At 61.2% G+C, this 16881-nt stretch overlaps 3 protein-coding genes across 4 annotated transcripts in view; 2 read left to right on the top strand and 1 right to left on the bottom strand.

The window, feature by feature from the left end:
• Znf524 (zinc finger protein 524) overlaps nt 1-2881 on the top strand; it is a 15086-nt gene extending 12205 nt beyond the window's left edge. Inside the window, exons 1-2 of one of the 2 annotated variants that reach the window (XM_004647695.2) lie at nt 206-448; nt 1828-2881. In XM_004647695.2, the coding sequence (XP_004647752.1) occupies nt 1866-2678 (813 nt within the window). In that variant the 5' untranslated portion in view covers nt 206-448; nt 1828-1865 and the 3' untranslated portion in view covers nt 2679-2881. Of the gene's footprint in view, nt 1-205; nt 449-1825 lie in introns of those variants that run through there. The other variant, XM_023707967.1, reaches the window with a different exon arrangement.
• Nucleotides 2882-4047: 1166 nt separating this feature from the next.
• Nucleotides 4048-11678, top strand: Znf865 (zinc finger protein 865). The gene is made up of 2 exons (XM_004647672.2): nt 4048-4196; nt 8126-11678. Exon 2 carries the CDS (start codon nt 8146-8148, stop codon nt 11302-11304), a length of 3159 nt encoding a protein of 1052 aa, XP_004647729.1. The 5' UTR covers nt 4048-4196; nt 8126-8145; the 3' UTR covers nt 11305-11678.
• Nucleotides 11679-13574: 1896 nt separating this feature from the next.
• Znf784 (zinc finger protein 784) lies at nt 13575-16407 on the bottom strand. The gene is made up of 2 exons (XM_004647694.2): nt 16315-16407; nt 13575-15248 (listed from the first exon to the last, which is right to left on the bottom strand). The coding sequence occupies exons 1-2, from the start codon at nt 16390-16392 to the stop codon at nt 14373-14375; spliced, it is 954 nt and encodes a 317-aa protein (XP_004647751.1). The 5' UTR covers nt 16393-16407; the 3' UTR covers nt 13575-14372.
• Between the last annotated feature and the right edge of the window lie 474 nt (nt 16408-16881).

Raw genomic sequence — 16881 nt, 5'->3', positions numbered from 1 at the left:
CCCGCAGGGCCCGCCCCGCGCGTGGGCGCCGCAGCTCGGGGCCGCCGGGTGCGCGCCCGCACGAGGGTGGGGGGCCCTCGAGGGATCGGGCTGCATGGTGCCGGGTGCTCCCGAGACCCCGCTCGGGTCCGGGTACCAAGGGAGCAGAACGTATGCTGTGGAAGAGGTGTTTCTTTCTGCCCTCGCTGCGTGCCCCTGTAAGGCGGTGCGGGCCTCGGGAATCCCTAGCATTCCCGGGAATCTGCGTCGGAGCACCAAGCATTCGCAAGACTCAAATGACAGTGCAAAAGGGGGTGCGGCGGCCTGCAGAACCTCCCCTGGCTGCCCCTGTGCCGCTCTCGGGGTATACCCAGTTCCCGGCTTCCGGGGTGTACTGCGGTGGTGTTGAACCTGTAGTCCCAGCAGCTGGGCATTCGGGTTTAATTGCAGTGTTTGCGCTTTGCAATAAGTGGGTTTGGGATTGCAGCTTGGGCACTCGAACGCGTAAAGGTTCGTGGTCAGTGGCCTAGCATGTGCCGTGAAGGTGCAGTTGGCGGTGATCCTTGAAGTGTTTGCCGTGCCCCAGGCTGCGTGCACCACCTCGGTTTGTACAAGTCATGGAGGACAACTGGCTTGGAGTGGCAGGGTCACTTGCTCATTGTCACAGAGCTGAATCAACCCAGGCCTGAGAGCCTTGGTGATGTCCTTTGCCTGGTTATGTCCACTTCTTATCTGGGCCCCAGGGATCAGCAAGACTGCCTGAAGTCTTTGCCCTGCCCCTTAATGGTAGAAGGAACTCAGACAAGCACTTTGGCTTTCTTGTGCATCGATGTCCCCATTGTTTTTCTTTCATTTTATGTATCTGGTACAGGGTCTCACTACGCAGCTCAGACTCTTGGTGATCCTCCAGTTTTCAGCCTACCCAGCGCTGGAATCATAGGTGTGCACCACCACACCCGACTCTGTCTAGGCCCAGTGCACCCCAGGGCAGGGTCGGTGCAGCATGCGGGACTGGGGATTGAACCCTGGTCCGTGCGCTTGCCAAAGCAGGCGCTTAGTCTGCTGAGCTATCTCGCCAACCCAGATGTCTCCATTTTTAAAATGGGACAAGGTATCCTCATGTACAGAGCTATCGGAGCCTTAGCTCCCCGGAAAGTACAGGCTGTCTGTGCACAGTTTATGTGGATGAGAATCCCAGACTCTGTCTGGGCAACTAGCGAGGCCTGAGTACCATGTAGTGGAAGATTTCACTGAGCTCGGAAATGCCAACACTTTGTCCGAGGCTACACAGAGAACAGGTGGCTCCTGGAGATAGCTCAGCACCACAGCACCTGCCTAGCAAGCACAGGGGCCTGAGTTCAATTCCGCGTACAAAAAGCAGAGAAGAAGTCACAGGCCAAGAGGCCCGACCAGTAGGCTTGCCTCTCCGTGATGTGCACGTATTTCCTCAGGTGTGAACCAGGGCCATGTTCTTCCAGGGCCTGTGTCTGTGTTCAGTCCTGAAGCTCCCCCATTTCTGCAATCAGGAGGGGACAGGAACATTTCCAGGGCTGCTGTAGCTCCACCTGCAGTGTGGCGGGCTGTTCAGAGGCCTGCACGTTCTGCTCCTATTGGTCTTGAACTACTAGATTTAGCCAGGGGCAGGGCTAGGCAGCCCCAGGGCCACTTGTAGCCCCTTTCCTCACTGGTACCAATTGCTTCAGTGTGTTGTCCACCAGCAGGGCTGTGGTCGTACATCCGGGTGTTACTCAAACCCAGGTCCAGATATTTGGAGAGAAGGGTGGGTCGGATGCTAGCGACACAGGTGCCGACCTTGCTTGCACTGACGCTGCCCCTCTCTTCTCTTAGCTGCATCCAGTGCCTAGACCCAAGCCCCTCACTGCTCCATGGACACCCCCAGCCCAGGCCCGTTGCCTTCACCTTTGCAAGGGGAGGAAGAGAAACCTTTGGCCTTACTTCCTCCTGTTCCCCGGGGCCGCCACGGCCGACCTCCCGGGGGAGCTCCCTCCTGCCACCAGAAGCTCAAGTCTTCTCTCCCCCGGAAGCGAGGCCGTCCCACCAAGTCCGGGCCGGAGCTCCCACTAGCACAGGGGCTGCCGGCAGCAGCGGTGGACAGTGGCAGCAGTGGTGGCGACCACAGCGACCTCCTGCTGATTGATGACCAGGGTGTGCCCTACACGGTGTCGGAGGGCTTGGCGGCCGCTGGGGCCCAGGTCTCCAGCCCCCGGAGGGCCCCGCATTTCTGCCCGGTGTGCCTGAGGGCCTTTCCCTACCTCTCCGACCTGGAGCGCCACAGCATCTCGCACTCAGAGCTAAAGCCACACGAGTGCAAGGATTGTGGCAAGACCTTCAAGCGATCTAGCCACCTGCGGCGACACTGCAACATACACGCAGGGCTGCGGCCCTTCCTGTGCGCGCTGTGCCCGCGCCGCTTCCGGGAGGCCGGCGAGCTGGCCCACCACCACCGTGTGCACTCGGGTGAGCGCCCCTACCAGTGCCCTGTCTGCCGCCTGCGCTTCACCGAGGCCAACACGCTTCGGCGCCACTCCAAGCGCAAGCATCCCGAGGTCCTGGGGCTGCCCGTGTGTCGCCCAGATCCCAGGCCGGAGCCTGCGTGGGACGATGAGGGCATCCCTGCCACTGAGGGAGAGCATGAGGGGGGTTCCCAGGGGAACGCAGCCGCAGCCGCCCACCCCTGATTCAGGCCTGCAGCATGAAGCTCAGCTGGGGATGGGGGTAGACCTGGGCCCAGAGGCCAGGGCACCCTGCTTCCTGGTGGCTTGCCCGCTGTGGGAGGGGGTGGAGGGCAGGGACCTAGGTGTGCTGCTGAGTCCTCGCATCATCCTGGGGACACCCAGGCCCATGGAGACACCGGGCATAGAAATAAAGCCTGCCTGCTGGCCCTGTGTGTGTCTTCCTGATGGTGTCATCCATCAACCTGGCTCCAGCAGCCCTTGCCCGAAGTGCTGCCAATGCACAGCCAGCCCAAGTGTGAAGCACTGGCCCCGCTCTGCAAATGTGCACCCCCTGCGCCCCTCCCAACCCCCAGAAAATCCACAACTGACACCTCACATTCCTTATTTGGAGGACACCCTGTCTGCAAGGAAAAACGGAGTGTCGGGGTTGGGGTGCATGTTCCATCCCTAGCACCAAAGCAGAAACGCAAACGGAAGGGGAGCAGTGGGGAAAGAGGCCCGCAGGGGCCAGGGCTGAGCCCAAGTGGTGGGCGCTTTAGGCATAGTTAGGAGACACTAAGACAGGGTTCGGAGGAAAGGGTAATAACTGGGCAGGGCTCAAGAAGCAGCAGCACTCGGCCAGCAGGAAGGGCTTTAGAGGGACTGGCTGGGTTGAGCTCAGTGGCTCGGGCTGAGGAACGCAGGAAAGGCAGGGACCAGGAGGGCTAAGAAGTGACTGCCACAAGGTGGCAGTGTGCAAAGAAGGGGCATGACTGCTGCTTAGCTACCGGCGCCCTTAATAGAAGGATCTCTGAAGGACGCAGGGTTTAGCAGCTTGGGGTGGGGCTGAGTTGGAAGAGGGGTTTAAGGGGATTGGTTTTGGACCACATTCAGAGAAGCACTGATGTAGGGGAATGCTTTCGAGGAAGAACTACTAGTATGCAAGTTAGGAGAGGTGGCATTTAAATGCTAAGGGGAACGGAGCTGAAGTGCGGGAGGCGAGGCTTGAGAAGGGGCGTGGCCTGGAAGGGCTTAATTACAACCACCGGTGGCTTAGACAGAAAACGGGAGAAACTTTGGAGGCGGGGCGAAGGGAACAATTTTTCTAGAGGGGCGGAGCCTACATGATTACTCTTCGGGTGGGCGTGGCTCTCGCTGAAGGGGCGGGCCTGGGGGTGGAGCCAACCCAGGGCGTGCCTCCACCGGAAGTCCGGCGCACCGGGCAGTGCCCTAGGACGCGGCGGGGGCACAGGGCGCAAGCGCAGTTGCGTCGCTGCCTAGCGGAAGCAGCCTAGGCTTTCCCCGCCCAAGCGCCCGACCCAGCGGGGAGCGCACTTCCTCCTCTCCGCCTCCCCCTCAGTGCCGCCGCCTCTGCGTCCTCCACGCCGGCGCCTCGGGAACGGGAGCAACTTCCGCTTCCGGGCGAGCGGCGCGGAGCTACTGGGGAGGGGGAGGCACTTCCTGCCGGGGTCTCGGGTCTCCCCGGAGCGGCTGCGCCTCCTCCGCCTCCTCAGCCTCTTCCCGGCGGAGACCCCGGCGCCGGTGAGTGACGGGGCGCGCGGCCCGGGGGCTCGGGGGCGGCGGGTCCCGCCCTGGCCTGCGGCGGTCCCCAGGACGCCCCCACCCCCACCCCGAGCGCCAGTGCCTCTCTGCCGGGCCTAGCCAGGGGACCCCCAACCTCTGCTCTTCCCTAAAACCATTCAGCCCTGCCCCGGTGAGCACCCCGAAGGTGGACGTCCGCAGAGCGCCCTCGTTCATGACGACCCCCCCCAGCTGCCAAGGCCCCCACTAACGCCTTCTCTTAGGATCTCTTCCACGTAGCCCACCGCATTGCTCGGTGCCAGACAGCCCCCACATGGCCCCAGCTAGCACTCGCTGCCCTAGGGCAGCTGCTGCTGAGCCCATTACAGGGCTGGGAGTCCCCTGCTAAAGAATGGCTCTCGGGGTGAGGTGCGTTAGTGCTTTGCGCCCGAACTGCCCCCCACTCTGTCCATGCACGAGCCGCCCCCGGCTCCCCTACTGGGTGAAAAATGCTTTCTATTCTGGTCCACGTCAGGAGTACCTTTCCCCCTCCTGCAGCCTCCCTGGCGATTCTCAGGACACCCCCTTCGCACCACACCACCCCTCAGTGGTGCAGCACCCTCTAGCGTTCGTTCTGTTTTCATACCCACTTCCTGTCCCAGAGCGGCCTGCTGGTCCAGGCTCCCCGGCCCTGTCTTCAGTACTGCTCCCCCAGAACAGCGCCCGCTGTGAGGCCTTCTGTTTCCTAGTCTACCTGGCCCTAGAGTACTAGAAGAGATCCCTGCGCCCCCTTAGCGTGTGACTCACCCTTGTTCATAGACACTTGTCGTTCACGGAGTGGGTATGCCCCGTTCCAGCCCAGGGCCTACAGTTGTGAAGCAAAGAGATGAAGTCGTTCCTCTTCTGGATCTTATAGCGTAGTTGAGGCGCCTGATCAAGAGAGTAAACAAATACACAACATGGCGCTGCGCTGTTGGGGCCTGTGCGAGTCCTGAGCTGCCTCAGGGGAAGCCCGCATGAGAGCTGGCATAACCATGCAGAGATCTGGGGGAACAGATGGGGACCAGTGCCAAGGTCCTGAGGTGGCAGGGACCATGACAAGTGGAGGAGCAGCTGAGGCTGCTGAGGTCGGAGCTGAACTCCAAGGAGGAAGGAGAGGAGCGAGGGCATGGTCTCCAAGGGCCTTGTGGCAGAGTATCTGGCCACTGTCAGTTCTGCCTTTCACAGAAGTTCTTCACCTTCATTCATACTTATCTCTGTATCGCTCCAGTTTTAGTATTTGTACCGCCCACTCGAGCACCTTCGGTTTTATTCACAAGCTCGCAGAGAACACAGTGGGCAGAGCCCCAATGTCCAGGCACACGCCTCTTTCTTGCTCCTCCAATAAACTACAGAAGAAAATGTTAGCTTTGTGAGTGTCAGTTTCCCACCTGCTGGGCAGCTGTGGTTCCCAGGGGTGCTGTGGCCCCAGATTCTGCTGGGGCTTATATTCAGAAAACCAGGCCCTCTGTGACCAGCCTCATTCATTATCCCACAGACACGGCTCAAGCCATGTCGCCGGTTGTGGGGACTGAGAGAGAACAGCAGAGACACAAGAGCAAGTGGGATGTATGGTTGTTAGGCTGCACTAAGTGGCGAGGAGAGGAATGAAGGAGGGGGAGGTGTGTGGGCCTGGGAGGGGGGACAGGTTCCTGAGAGCCTGTGGAGAGGACACGAGCAGAGACAGGCAGGAGAGAGGGTGTGGGAGCGTTCCAGGGCAGGAGCAAGGGCTCTGGCGCAAAGGTGAGAGCAGACAGAGCCAGCACACCGGAGGACTGTGGATTTCACTTTGAGTGAGAGGGTCGCTGCAAGGCTGTGCGCAGTGTGGACCACGGCTTGGTCTGTAAATGCAAATGGCCATACTTCTGAGCTTATTATGAGGTCTGAATGTGACAAGCCACCTTGGGCACCCATACAGCATTTGGTAGAGTTCAAGTGTCAGAGCCTGTCCTGGCACTGGGTTGCACCTAGAGACTTGGGGTTTGGTGGCAGGGAGCCATGGGTCGCAGCTGCATGTGTGTTAGATGAGTGAGCACTTTGCTTTATTTTGTATGGCGAAATCCAGAAAGTCAGTATGTTGTAGGACAGGGGTACAGGCTCCAGATCCTGTCACCCACTCTGTGGCTCGGGAGACTAAGTCACTTCTCCTGCCCTAGGTCCCTTCCTTCCCCTGGATTTCAGAGCTAGTATTGGTGACTGTTTCCCAGCATTGTGGGGAGGAGAATAAGGTACTCACTGGGGATCCACCTTATTCCTCCTCAGTGGCTGTTACTGTCACCGATGGGCTCCAGTTGTGACACAGGTGGCTCTGTTGCCCCAAAGAGCTGGCAGTTCCTGGCATGAAAGACCCCTGGCATCCAACACCGATTTCTCCTTCATGGCTTCCTGACCTTGGGGAGTAAACTCTCCTTCTGCTTCTGTTTCTTCGCTTAAACAGGGCCAAGAGTAGCGCAGGGGTCCATGGGATGGCGCGAGGGGGTGTCATGGAGCAAACACCTGACAACAGATGAAACCTTTGAAAGCTTTCCCTTTGTTTTCTGGGGGACCCCTTTTGCCCCAGGTGTGGCACCTCTTACCTGTTCTCTAGAGTCTTGTCCAGTCAGACACTTGCAACAGCGACCAGCAGGCACTGGCAGCTGTGGATACCCACCCTGGCACTGCTCTAGCGGCCCCTCCCCAGCTTTGCAGGCCATGGTTTTTGATTTTTTTGGTCCCTGAAATCAAACTCAGGACATTGCACTTGAAGGTGCTTCTGCTGCCAAGCTGAATCCCTGGCCTTAGGCCACAGTTTTGTTTTTATCCATCACAAGGCATTTTCTCACTTCCTTCGTGGCTTCTCTGTGGGCCTGCTGGAGGCTTAGGAAGGTGGCGTTTACTTTGTGCCTGTCAGCAAACATCTATATGCAGGTGCTAGGAAAGTGTAGGAGCCACAGCAACACAGGCCAGGGCTTTGCAGAGACCCAGCACAGGGGCAGGGGAGCCAGCAGCATCTGGAATCTCTGTACACTCTGGGAGGTTGCAAGCTCAAGCCCATTTTGGGCAACTTAGTGAGTCCCTGACTCAAAAAATAAAAACGGGCCGGGGAGATGGCTCAGTGGAATAAGCCCTTCCCTGGCAAGCACAAGGGCCTGAGTTCAGTCCCCAGTTCTGACAAAAATAAAAATAAAAACAGGCTGGTGATGTAGCTCACTGTAAAGGCCAGGGTTTAGCTACAGGACCACAAAGCCAAAAAGGTGCTGGTGATTAACTGTGATGCAAAGAGTTCAGCTGGATGCTGGGCTGGAAAGCGATGGGGCCCACAGCAGGGATGGGAGGATACTTGGGAAGGAGCTCGTTCAGATCCGGGTGTCCACGCCGCAAGCAGAGGAAGAGTTCACAGCAGTGCTTTGTGAAGGCCATGTCCACCATCCCCTTCCACCAGGGCATTACCATGAGCCCCTTATAACTCGGGGAGCACCCAGAGATGAGACTCCGCCCTGGGCTCCATCCCCACCTTCCTCTGTGAGGAAGGAGGAGGGAGGGAGGAGGAGGAAGCAGGGTCTCCCGGCTGGACAGGCCAGGGCTCCGTGACAGCCTGCTGTTCTGAGCCAAGTGTGGCCTGCACGTATGTAATTCAACTGCTCCAGAGGCTGAGGAAGGAAACTGCAGATTTTAGGTCAGCTGGGGTACTTAATCCCGTTTCAAAATGAAAGTGGGGAGGCTGGGGATCTCAGTACAAGCCCAGTGTTCAACCCCCAGCGTCTCCAGAATAGAAGCCATTACTGCTCTGTGACCAGAGCAGGGCCCCCGGCCTCCAGCAGGGAAGATGCCGTGGCGTTTCCGGGTTGATAGTGCAACCGGCCTAGGCTGAGAAAAGTTGGACCGGAAGGGGAGGGCACCCAACCCATCCTCAGCCCCACCTCTCTTCCCAGGGTTCCCCACCACTGCGGAGATGGAGGCGAACCCCGCGGGGGGCAGCGGGAGCAGCGGCCTGGGGGGCGAGGACGGCGTGCATTTCCAGAGCTACCCCTTTGACTTCCTGGAGTTCCTCAACCACCAGCGCTTTGAACCCATGGAGCTTTACGGGGAGCACGCCAAGGCCGTGGCTGCGTTGCCCTGTGCCCCAGGGCCCCCGCCACAGCCCCCGCCACAGCCACCTCCACCACAGTTCGACTACCCGCCACCCACTAGCTTCAAGCCCAAGGCCGAGGCCCCATCCTCAGCCTCCTCCTCCTCGTCCTCGTCCTCGTCCTCATCATCATCCTCTTCATCCTCCACCTCCAACCAAGCCAAGAAGCCCGACCCACCGCTTCCCCCAGCTTTTGGGGCACCCCCGCCTCCGCTCTTCGATGCGGCCTTCCCTGCCCCGCAGTGGGGCATCGTGGACCTCTCGGGGCACCAGCACCTGTTTGGGAACCTGAAGCGCAGCGGGCCCACGGCCGGGCCTGGAGTGGCGCCAGGGCTGGGTGCACCCGCAGGGACCCCGGGGCCGCTCCCCATGCCTTCGCAGACCCCACCTGGCCCCGCTGCCACAGGGGCCGCCTGTGACCCAGCCAAGGATGACAAAGGTTACTTCCGGCGGCTCAAGTACCTGATGGAGCGGCGCTTCCCGTGCGGCGTTTGTCAGAAGTCCTTCAAGCAGTCCTCACACCTGGTGCAGCACATGCTGGTGCACTCGGGCGAGAGGCCCTACGAGTGCGGGGTGTGTGGCCGCACCTACAATCACGTGTCCAGCCTGATCCGCCACCGCCGCTGCCACAAGGACGTGCCAGCCACCGGGGCCCCGCAACCGCCGCCTGGAGCCACACTTGTGCCCCCACTGGGCCTCGCCCCCGGGACCACTGCACCTGCCCCGGCCGCCGCAGGTGTCACCCCCACGCCGGTGGGGCCCCCGGCCGCTCCAGCCCCCCCCTCGGACGGCAGTGCTGCCCCTGCCCCAGGGGGCGTCACTGGACCCCCTGCGGCCACCACAGGTGGAGACGGCCCATTTGCCTGCCCGCTGTGCTGGAAAGTGTTCAAGAAGCCGAGCCACCTGCACCAGCACCAGATCATCCACACGGGCGAGAAGCCCTTCTCCTGTTCGGTGTGCAATAAGAGCTTCAACCGGCGCGAGAGCCTCAAGCGGCACGTGAAGACGCACTCGGCGGACCTGCTGCGTCTGCCCTGCGGCGTGTGCGGCAAAGCCTTCCGTGACGCTGCGTACCTACTCAAGCACCAGGCAGCGCACGCGGGCGCGGCGGCGGGCGGGGCACGGCCGGTGTACGCCTGCGACCTGTGCGGGAAGTCCTACTCGGCGCCGCAGAGCCTGCTGCGCCACAAGGCGGCGCACGCGCCGCCCCCCACGCCCGAGGCGCCCAAGGACTCCGCGGCTCCGGCGGTAGCACCGCCCGCGCCCGCCTTCCCCACAGGCCCCTACCTGCTGCCCGCCGAGCCGCCCGCCGGCGACAGCGAGAAGGCGGCTGCTGCGGCCGCAGCGGTGGTGTATGGCGCTGTTCCTGTGCCGCTGCTGGGCGCACATCCGCTGCTGCTCGGCGGCCCCGGGGCCGGAGGAGCGGGCGGGGCGGGCGGCGCGGCAGGGAAGACCTTCTGCTGTGGGATCTGCGGGCGAGGCTTCGGCCGCCGCGAGACCCTGAAGCGCCACGAGCGCATCCACACGGGCGAGAAGCCGCACCAGTGCCCGGTGTGCGGGAAGCGCTTCCGCGAGTCTTTCCACCTGAGCAAACACCACGTGGTGCACACTCGAGAGCGGCCCTACAAGTGTGAGCTTTGCGGCAAGGTCTTTGGCTACCCGCAGAGCCTCACCCGCCATCGCCAGGTGCACCGGCTTCAGCTGCCATGTGCCCTGGCGGGGGCTGCTGGGCTGCCAGCTGCCCAGGGCGCCGCAGGGGCTTGCGGGGCGGGGGCATCCAGCACTGGGGGGGCAGGCCCCACGGACGCGCTCAGCTATGCCTGCTCGGACTGCGGGGAGCACTTCCCCGATCTCTTCCACGTCATGAGCCACAAAGAGGTACACATGTCTGAGAAACCTTACGGCTGTGACGCCTGCGGCAAGACTTTCGGCTTCATCGAGAACCTCATGTGGCACAAGCTGGTGCACCAGGCTGCCCCCGAGCGCCTGCTCGCTCCCACCGGCCCACAGCCCGCGGAAGGCTCCGGGGGCACCGATGCGGCCAGTGTGCTGGACAACGGCCTGGCTGGAGAGGTCGGTGCAGCGGTGGCAGCCTTGGCTGGTGTGTCAGGAGGTGAGGACGCGGGAGGCGCGTCTGCTGGGGCTGGTGGGGGTGCAGGTGCAGGTCCAGAACGCTTCAGCTGTGCCACATGTGGCCAGAGTTTCAAGCACTTCCTGGGGCTGGTGACACACAAGTACGTGCACCTAGTGCGGCGGACCCTGGGCTGTGGCCTCTGCGGCCAGAGCTTTGCGGGCGCCTATGACCTGCTCTTGCATCGCCGCAGCCACCGGCAGAAGCGCGGCTTTCGCTGCCCTGTGTGCGGAAAGCGCTTCTGGGAGGCAGCCTTGCTCATGCGCCACCAGCGCTGTCACACGGAACAGCGGCCCTACCGGTGTGGTATATGCGGCCGAGGCTTCCTGCGGTCCTGGTACCTGCGGCAGCACCGTGTAGTGCACACTGGAGAGCGCGCCTTCAAGTGCGGTGTGTGTGCAAAGCGCTTCGCACAGTCGTCTAGCCTGGCCGAGCACCGGCGGCTGCACGCTGTGGCACGGCCCCAGCGCTGTGGTGCCTGTGGCAAGACCTTCCGCTACCGCTCCAACCTGTTGGAGCACCAGCGGCTACACCTGGGAGAACGAGCCTACCGCTGTGAGCACTGCGGGAAGGGCTTCTTCTACCTGAGCTCTGTGCTGCGCCACCAGCGTGCCCATGAGCCGCCGCGGCCCGAGCTACGCTGCCCTGCCTGCCTCAAGGCCTTCAAAGATCCCGGCTACTTTCGCAAGCACCTGGCGGCCCACCAGGGTGGCCGGCCCTTCCGCTGTTCCTCCTGTGGAGAAGGCTTCGCTAACACCTATGGCCTGAAGAAGCACCGCCTGGTGCACAAGGCTGAGGGCCTCGGAGCCCCGGGGGCGGGGCCTGGGACCCTGGCGGGGAAGGACGCCTGAGGCTCTGTCACACTGATCTCGGGTCCTCTGTGGACTCTCCCTCTCTGGGCCTGCTGGTCAGACGGTCCATCTCTCTGACCCATCCTTCGGAAGTTCAGACTGCCTGGTCTCCCTCAGGGCCCAGGCCCTGCAGATTCCAGACTGAATCACCCCTCCTGGACCTCTTGGCCCACCCCCGTCCCACCAAACACTGAACTTGGCTTCCTGGCCAGCCCTCCTGTGACCCTCTCTGGCCACTGCTAGTGGCCCTCCACCCCGGGGAGCAAGCTCTTTGATGGAGATGAAGCTGAACTGCACACCCCTTTTCCTTTGGAGTCTGGCTGGGCAGTGGGGTATGCAGAGCTGGGGTTGTGGAAGGGGGTGCTTTTTGGATTGTGGGGTGGGGGGGTTGGGGTGGCAGACGCCGCTTGTACAGAGCAGAGAACAATAAATCTTCACAACAGGACCTGATGTCTGTCCTTGTGTCCCAGGGAGAGTGGGGCTTTAGATGTGGCAGAACACAGGATCTGATACCCTGCACTCTGCCTCCTGCCCTTCAGCTGGTATTTGCTGAAAAAGTACCCACATGGGCTCCTGAGTTGGGCAAAGAGAGACAGATAAGACAGTCCCTCCCCTTTGCCAGGCTGTCAGCGTTTTCTCACTCAGTGACCTTTCCCAGATGTCATTGTTTGCTGGGTCCCAGCCTGGCCCTGGGGAAGCAGGCCTGACATAGCCCTCACCCTCAGGAACTGAAGGTGGCTGCCTTCTTGCAGGCTTGTGCAGACTCATTCGTCACAAAGTTTGCCCATGAGCAATGCCCCACCAGGGCCACAATTTGAGATTTAGGTGCCCCTTCATGGCCCACTTTGGGCAGGTGTCATGTGACATGGGACGGCTGCAATCCAGTGTGGCCACTCTGTTCCAACTCTGCAGGCCCGCCATGACATGCCTCTTGCTCATGATCCAGTTACGCAAAAGTGAAGCTTGGTCAACCTAAGAGATGGGGATCCATCCCCATCGGCTGAGGGAATGTGAGGCAGTCCTGTGGGTGACACCTGGAAAGTGGTATGGACAAGGTAATGCCTGGACAATGACACAGTACAGCAACAGGAGCCTGCCAGGTAAAGTTGGCAAACAATTCTAAGTAGGTTTGGTGTGCCCCACCCAATCCAGCTATTCTGGAGAATCTAACAGTGTGGCTGGATCTTGCAGCCTCTTGAGTTCCAGGCTGTAGGGCTTAGGAGACTGCAGATTAAAGGCTGGAAACACTATCTGTCAGCTTGGATGGGAGCGAAACACTGCCCCTTCTGTGCCCTAAGCAAGGACACAGAGGGCTGAGAATGGAGCTTGGAGGCGGAACAGGAAGTGTGCTCCAAGCCAAGATTCATCAGAGGAGTTAATGGGACTCGTGGGACTGTCACAAGACTTGGAAATCAACCTGCATCCCCACACAAGCTGAGGAGCCCCTGTCCTCTGCTGAGGGGGCAGACTCCAACCTGCCGCCACTCTTGAGCCCCAGGGGTGAGCCCAAGCATGCTTTGCCCTGCTTCCACTCACTGATGTTTTCCTTCTATCTGGTATTTCCCTTGCCACCCACTCTTGTAGACCCTCATGCTTGTGACCGCTTCTCCAAGCCACAAGGAGCTGTGGGTTGTTGGGAGAGCCCTCTGGCTGCAATGCCGGAGAATGAAGAAGGTGCACCAAGAACAACGCTGCTGTGCTTGCCCCGTCAGCTTTGTCTACAGGGGTAGTGAAGAGGCAGTCTAAATGCTGAGTAACGAGGGCAGTAGGTGAAGAGGCAAAAGCAGTGCTACAGCCTTGCCAGTGAGACAGGCGCATGGATGCTGCTCTGGGGAAAGGGGGATGGCTTTCGTCCCTTTTTGAGCCACTGGGAGCTGTCATGGACGATAGAACAGGATAACACTAGCGGCCCATTATTTCCTTAAGTGGACCAGGAACTGATTCTTCCTTCTCCAGAAGCCTGGCCATCACAGGTGTCCCTTCAGTGCTCCCTGCCCTTTCCTCTTCCGGAGGAAGACACAAAACATCTCTGAACAGCCCTTTCCCTGCAACTTGCCAGGGATTAAGACTGGCCGGAGGGGGCGTCACCCCCGAGTAGCTGGGGACAACTGGCGTGTACCATCTAACCCCCAGTCTTAGAGGTTTGGGCAGAGCCCAGTGCAAGTTGCCGCTGGTGGCAAGACCAGAGTGGCAGTCCCACCCTCCCCTAAGAGACAACCCCAATGTAAGAATGAGAGAGCAACCCTTCAGACAGTCCTTTAATAGGAACAGAAGACTGGAGGTTCCCCTCCTCCAGCCCTCCCCCTGTCCCAGCCCCAGCCCCCCTTCTTCAGGATTGCCTGGGACCAGGCAGTAGCTGTTTGCTTCAGATTCCAAGTGGAGGAAATCAGAGAGACCTGAGGGTACTCTGTAGCTGTGGGGAAGCAGCGGGCTGCACCACAGCTGAGGGAAGGGTGGTAGGTAGTTGCTTGCTGGGTGTGCTCTTGTGTTTGACCAGGGTTTGGATGGGTTAAAGGGGGACCACCGTGGGGGTGGGGAAGCAGCGATTCTAAGGTCAGGCTTATATCTTCCAGTGCTTACAGCTGTGACTCAGGGATCCCTGGCTTTGAGTGATGGGATCCTAGAGTCTTTCCGCACCACCTGCTGGGCAGCTCCTGCCTAGAGGTGGGTAGCTGTCCCCGGTCCAGTGCAATCCAGTGAGGTAGGCAAAAGATTCCATCCTGGTCCACTTAGGGATCCCCAAGACAGTCGAGGGCTCTGCAGATGATTGGTTGGGCCAGGAGTGTGGCCCTGGTCCTCTCCCTCTGTCATGTCCATTCTGCTGTGATACGTTATGTCCCACATACAGACGACCAAACAGGGATGCAAAAGAGGTAATGAAATTCCCCATGATCCTCACAAGATAGCTGGGCACCACGGGGTTGTTTCTCTTTCTCTGGGTCTCACACAGGGAGTGTCGGCTTCTGGGAATAGAGAGTCTGGTCTTTGCGCTCTGCTGAGCAGGTGGGCTGCTCCTGGTCTCCCCTCTTCTTCATTGCTTCTATTTCCCCGCACCCCTCTGTCTTGGCCTACTGGTCAACCTCAGCTTTTGCCTGGTCTCTGCACCCCTCCTCCCGCGGGTGGCTCGCCCCGCATGCTCTTCCTGCCCTCTCAGCCGCCAAAGCCCGGGACTCCAGCCCTGGCCCAGGCCCATGGAAGTGTGTGCGCTGGTGCTTGCGGAAGTTGGAGGAATTGTTGAAGGTGCGGTCGCAGAGTGCACAGCGGAAGGGGCGCTCGCCTGTGTGGATGCGCACGTGGCCGCTGAGCACGGAGGACTGCGTGAAGCCCTTGCCGCACACGCCGCAGTGGTAGGGCCGCTCGCCCGTGTGCACCCGCTCGTGGTCCCGCATGTCGGAGGAGCGGCGAAACGGCTTGGCGCAGAACCTGCAGGCAAAGGGTTTGCCCACGGTCGCGCCTGCAGCCGCCGCGGCCAACACCACCTCAGCCCTCTCCAGGGATACCCCGGGGCCCAGCTCCCCGGCGGTTGCGGAGCGCGTGTGTGGCGCACGCGAGGGCCCAGACTCGGCGCCATGGCGGCTCTGGTGCCTCAGAAGGGGCGCCAGCGCCTTGAAGGCGCGTGGGCAGCGCGCGCAGCGGTAGGGCCGCTCCCCGGTGTGCAGGCTGTAGTGCGCGCGCAGGCTGGCCGGCCCCGCACAGCTGTGGCCGCACACGTGGCACCGGCTGGGGTCCCCGCCGCGCCCGCCGCCAACCGCGCCCGCCAGGTGACCGTGTTCGTGGAACAGCAGCTCGGACACTAGCCGGAAGGCAGCTGGGCACAAGGCACAGTGGAAAGAGCCCGGCTCCGGCGGCCCGGGAACCAGCGTGGTGTCTGTGACCTTCACCACCTGGATCTCGATGAGGTCACTCGGGGGAGTGGCGGGAGGGCCATCATCGGGCACCAGGACCTGGCGAAAGTAGAAGACAGGAGCCTGTGGACCTCCCTAGACCTCTCGATGCCCACATGGCTCCTCCGCACTGCTGGGCTGCGCGTTCCAGGTCTCCCTGTCCTCGCCTACCAGAAGGCAGTCGGGCCCAGACCTTCCCTCCTCCCCCCCGTGCCGGAAGCCCATGTATCTCTCCCCTCCACAAATGAAAACCTCTACAGAGAACCCCATAACCCATCTGCCTGGAGCGGCCTCTACGGCCTCCTACAAATGCAACTAACTCCTAACCCGCGCCGGCACATAGTGTCCACCGAGCGCTGGCTCCTGCCTCTCTCTGACACCACTGTAAATGTCAGCCGGCACCCAGCTGACTGCTGTCGTCTAAATTTATCTCCCCACCCCCACTCTATCAGCTCACTTTTTATTTCCTTTCTAGAACATGTCACAGGGAATCTCGCTCATCAGCTCTCTCCTCTCGCAGGACTGCAAGCTACAAGAGAACACAGGGCCTCTCTGTCTTGGGCAGGGCTCTGTTTACAAAGCCTGGTCAGCTCAGTGAATGTCTATCATTGAATGGATGTCCCGGGTTACTCTCCCAAGTCTGAGCTGGGGCGGGGGGTGTGTGAAGGAGGTTCCTGTCATCCAGAGCACCCACTGCTCACTCCGGATCCTCTCTTGTGCCTATCCCCTGTAGGGCATCCCCGCACCCCCATCTAGTGACATGGTCACAATCCCTTCTTTCAGGGTTGCCTCTCAAACTTTCACCTGAATTCACTATTCCCAGAACGTCCCTGAAGCCCCGCCTCTCTGAAGGCTCCACCCAATTTATGCAAATCATACCACTAGAACGCCTCTCCCAGTATCCGGCCCCGCCCCCACATAACACGCCTCCCCTAGGCCACGCCCTTCCATCCTCATAGGCTCCTTCCTAAACCCCGCCCCCGGATAGCCCTGAGAAGCCCAGCCCCCAGGGCCAGAGCCCCAGTCTATCTCCGCCCATTCGTATAGGCCCTGGCCAGACCCCGCCCACTGCCCTGCGACCTCCGTCGCCTCGAATCCTCCGCCTGGGCCCCTTCCTCGCCCGCACCAGGTCCGGCAGCTCCTGGGATCGTGACTCGGGGGTCGGGGAGCTCGAACTCCGAAGCTCCCGGCGCGTGGCAGCCATCTTGTGCCCAAACCCGGTCCCCGAGGCCAATGATTGCTCGGGGAGGGGGCGGGGCTAGAATGCGTAAGAGGCACTGCGCAGGCGCGCTTCCGAGAGGCGAGGGGGCGTGGCTTGGGCGTGGCCGATCGGCAGAAGGCTTTTCCTGCCTGTGGTGATCGAGTCGGTCCTGGGGGGTCTACACCTGCTGGTCGCGGGAGCGTGCGGGCCTTGGACTGGGACGCCCGGCTCCCAGCCACTGCAGCAGCCCTGGCGAACACTGGACCACCTGTGTATTTGCACAGGAAGGGCTTTGGTGTCACCTTTCTGCACAGCTCGCGAGGACAGTGAGGCGACATCTCTGCAAACTAGGATTCTAGAAAGCCGTGGCTCGGCTCGGGAGGACGCGGGCGCGCAGGGCGAACGCCGGGCAGCACCACGGACAGGGCCCGCGCGGCCCCGCCCGCCCGCCTCCCGCGGGAGAAGGGAAGCCGAGCGCGGGCGGCGCGGGCT

Source organism: Octodon degus, unplaced genomic scaffold, assembly GCF_000260255.1.
Source record: "Octodon degus isolate 3935 unplaced genomic scaffold, OctDeg1.0 scaffold00320, whole genome shotgun sequence".
Classification (NCBI taxonomy): Eukaryota; Metazoa; Chordata; class Mammalia; order Rodentia; family Octodontidae; genus Octodon; species Octodon degus.
The sequence above is the reverse complement of the archived record's forward strand: the minus strand, read 5'-3'. Positions and strand labels throughout refer to the sequence as shown.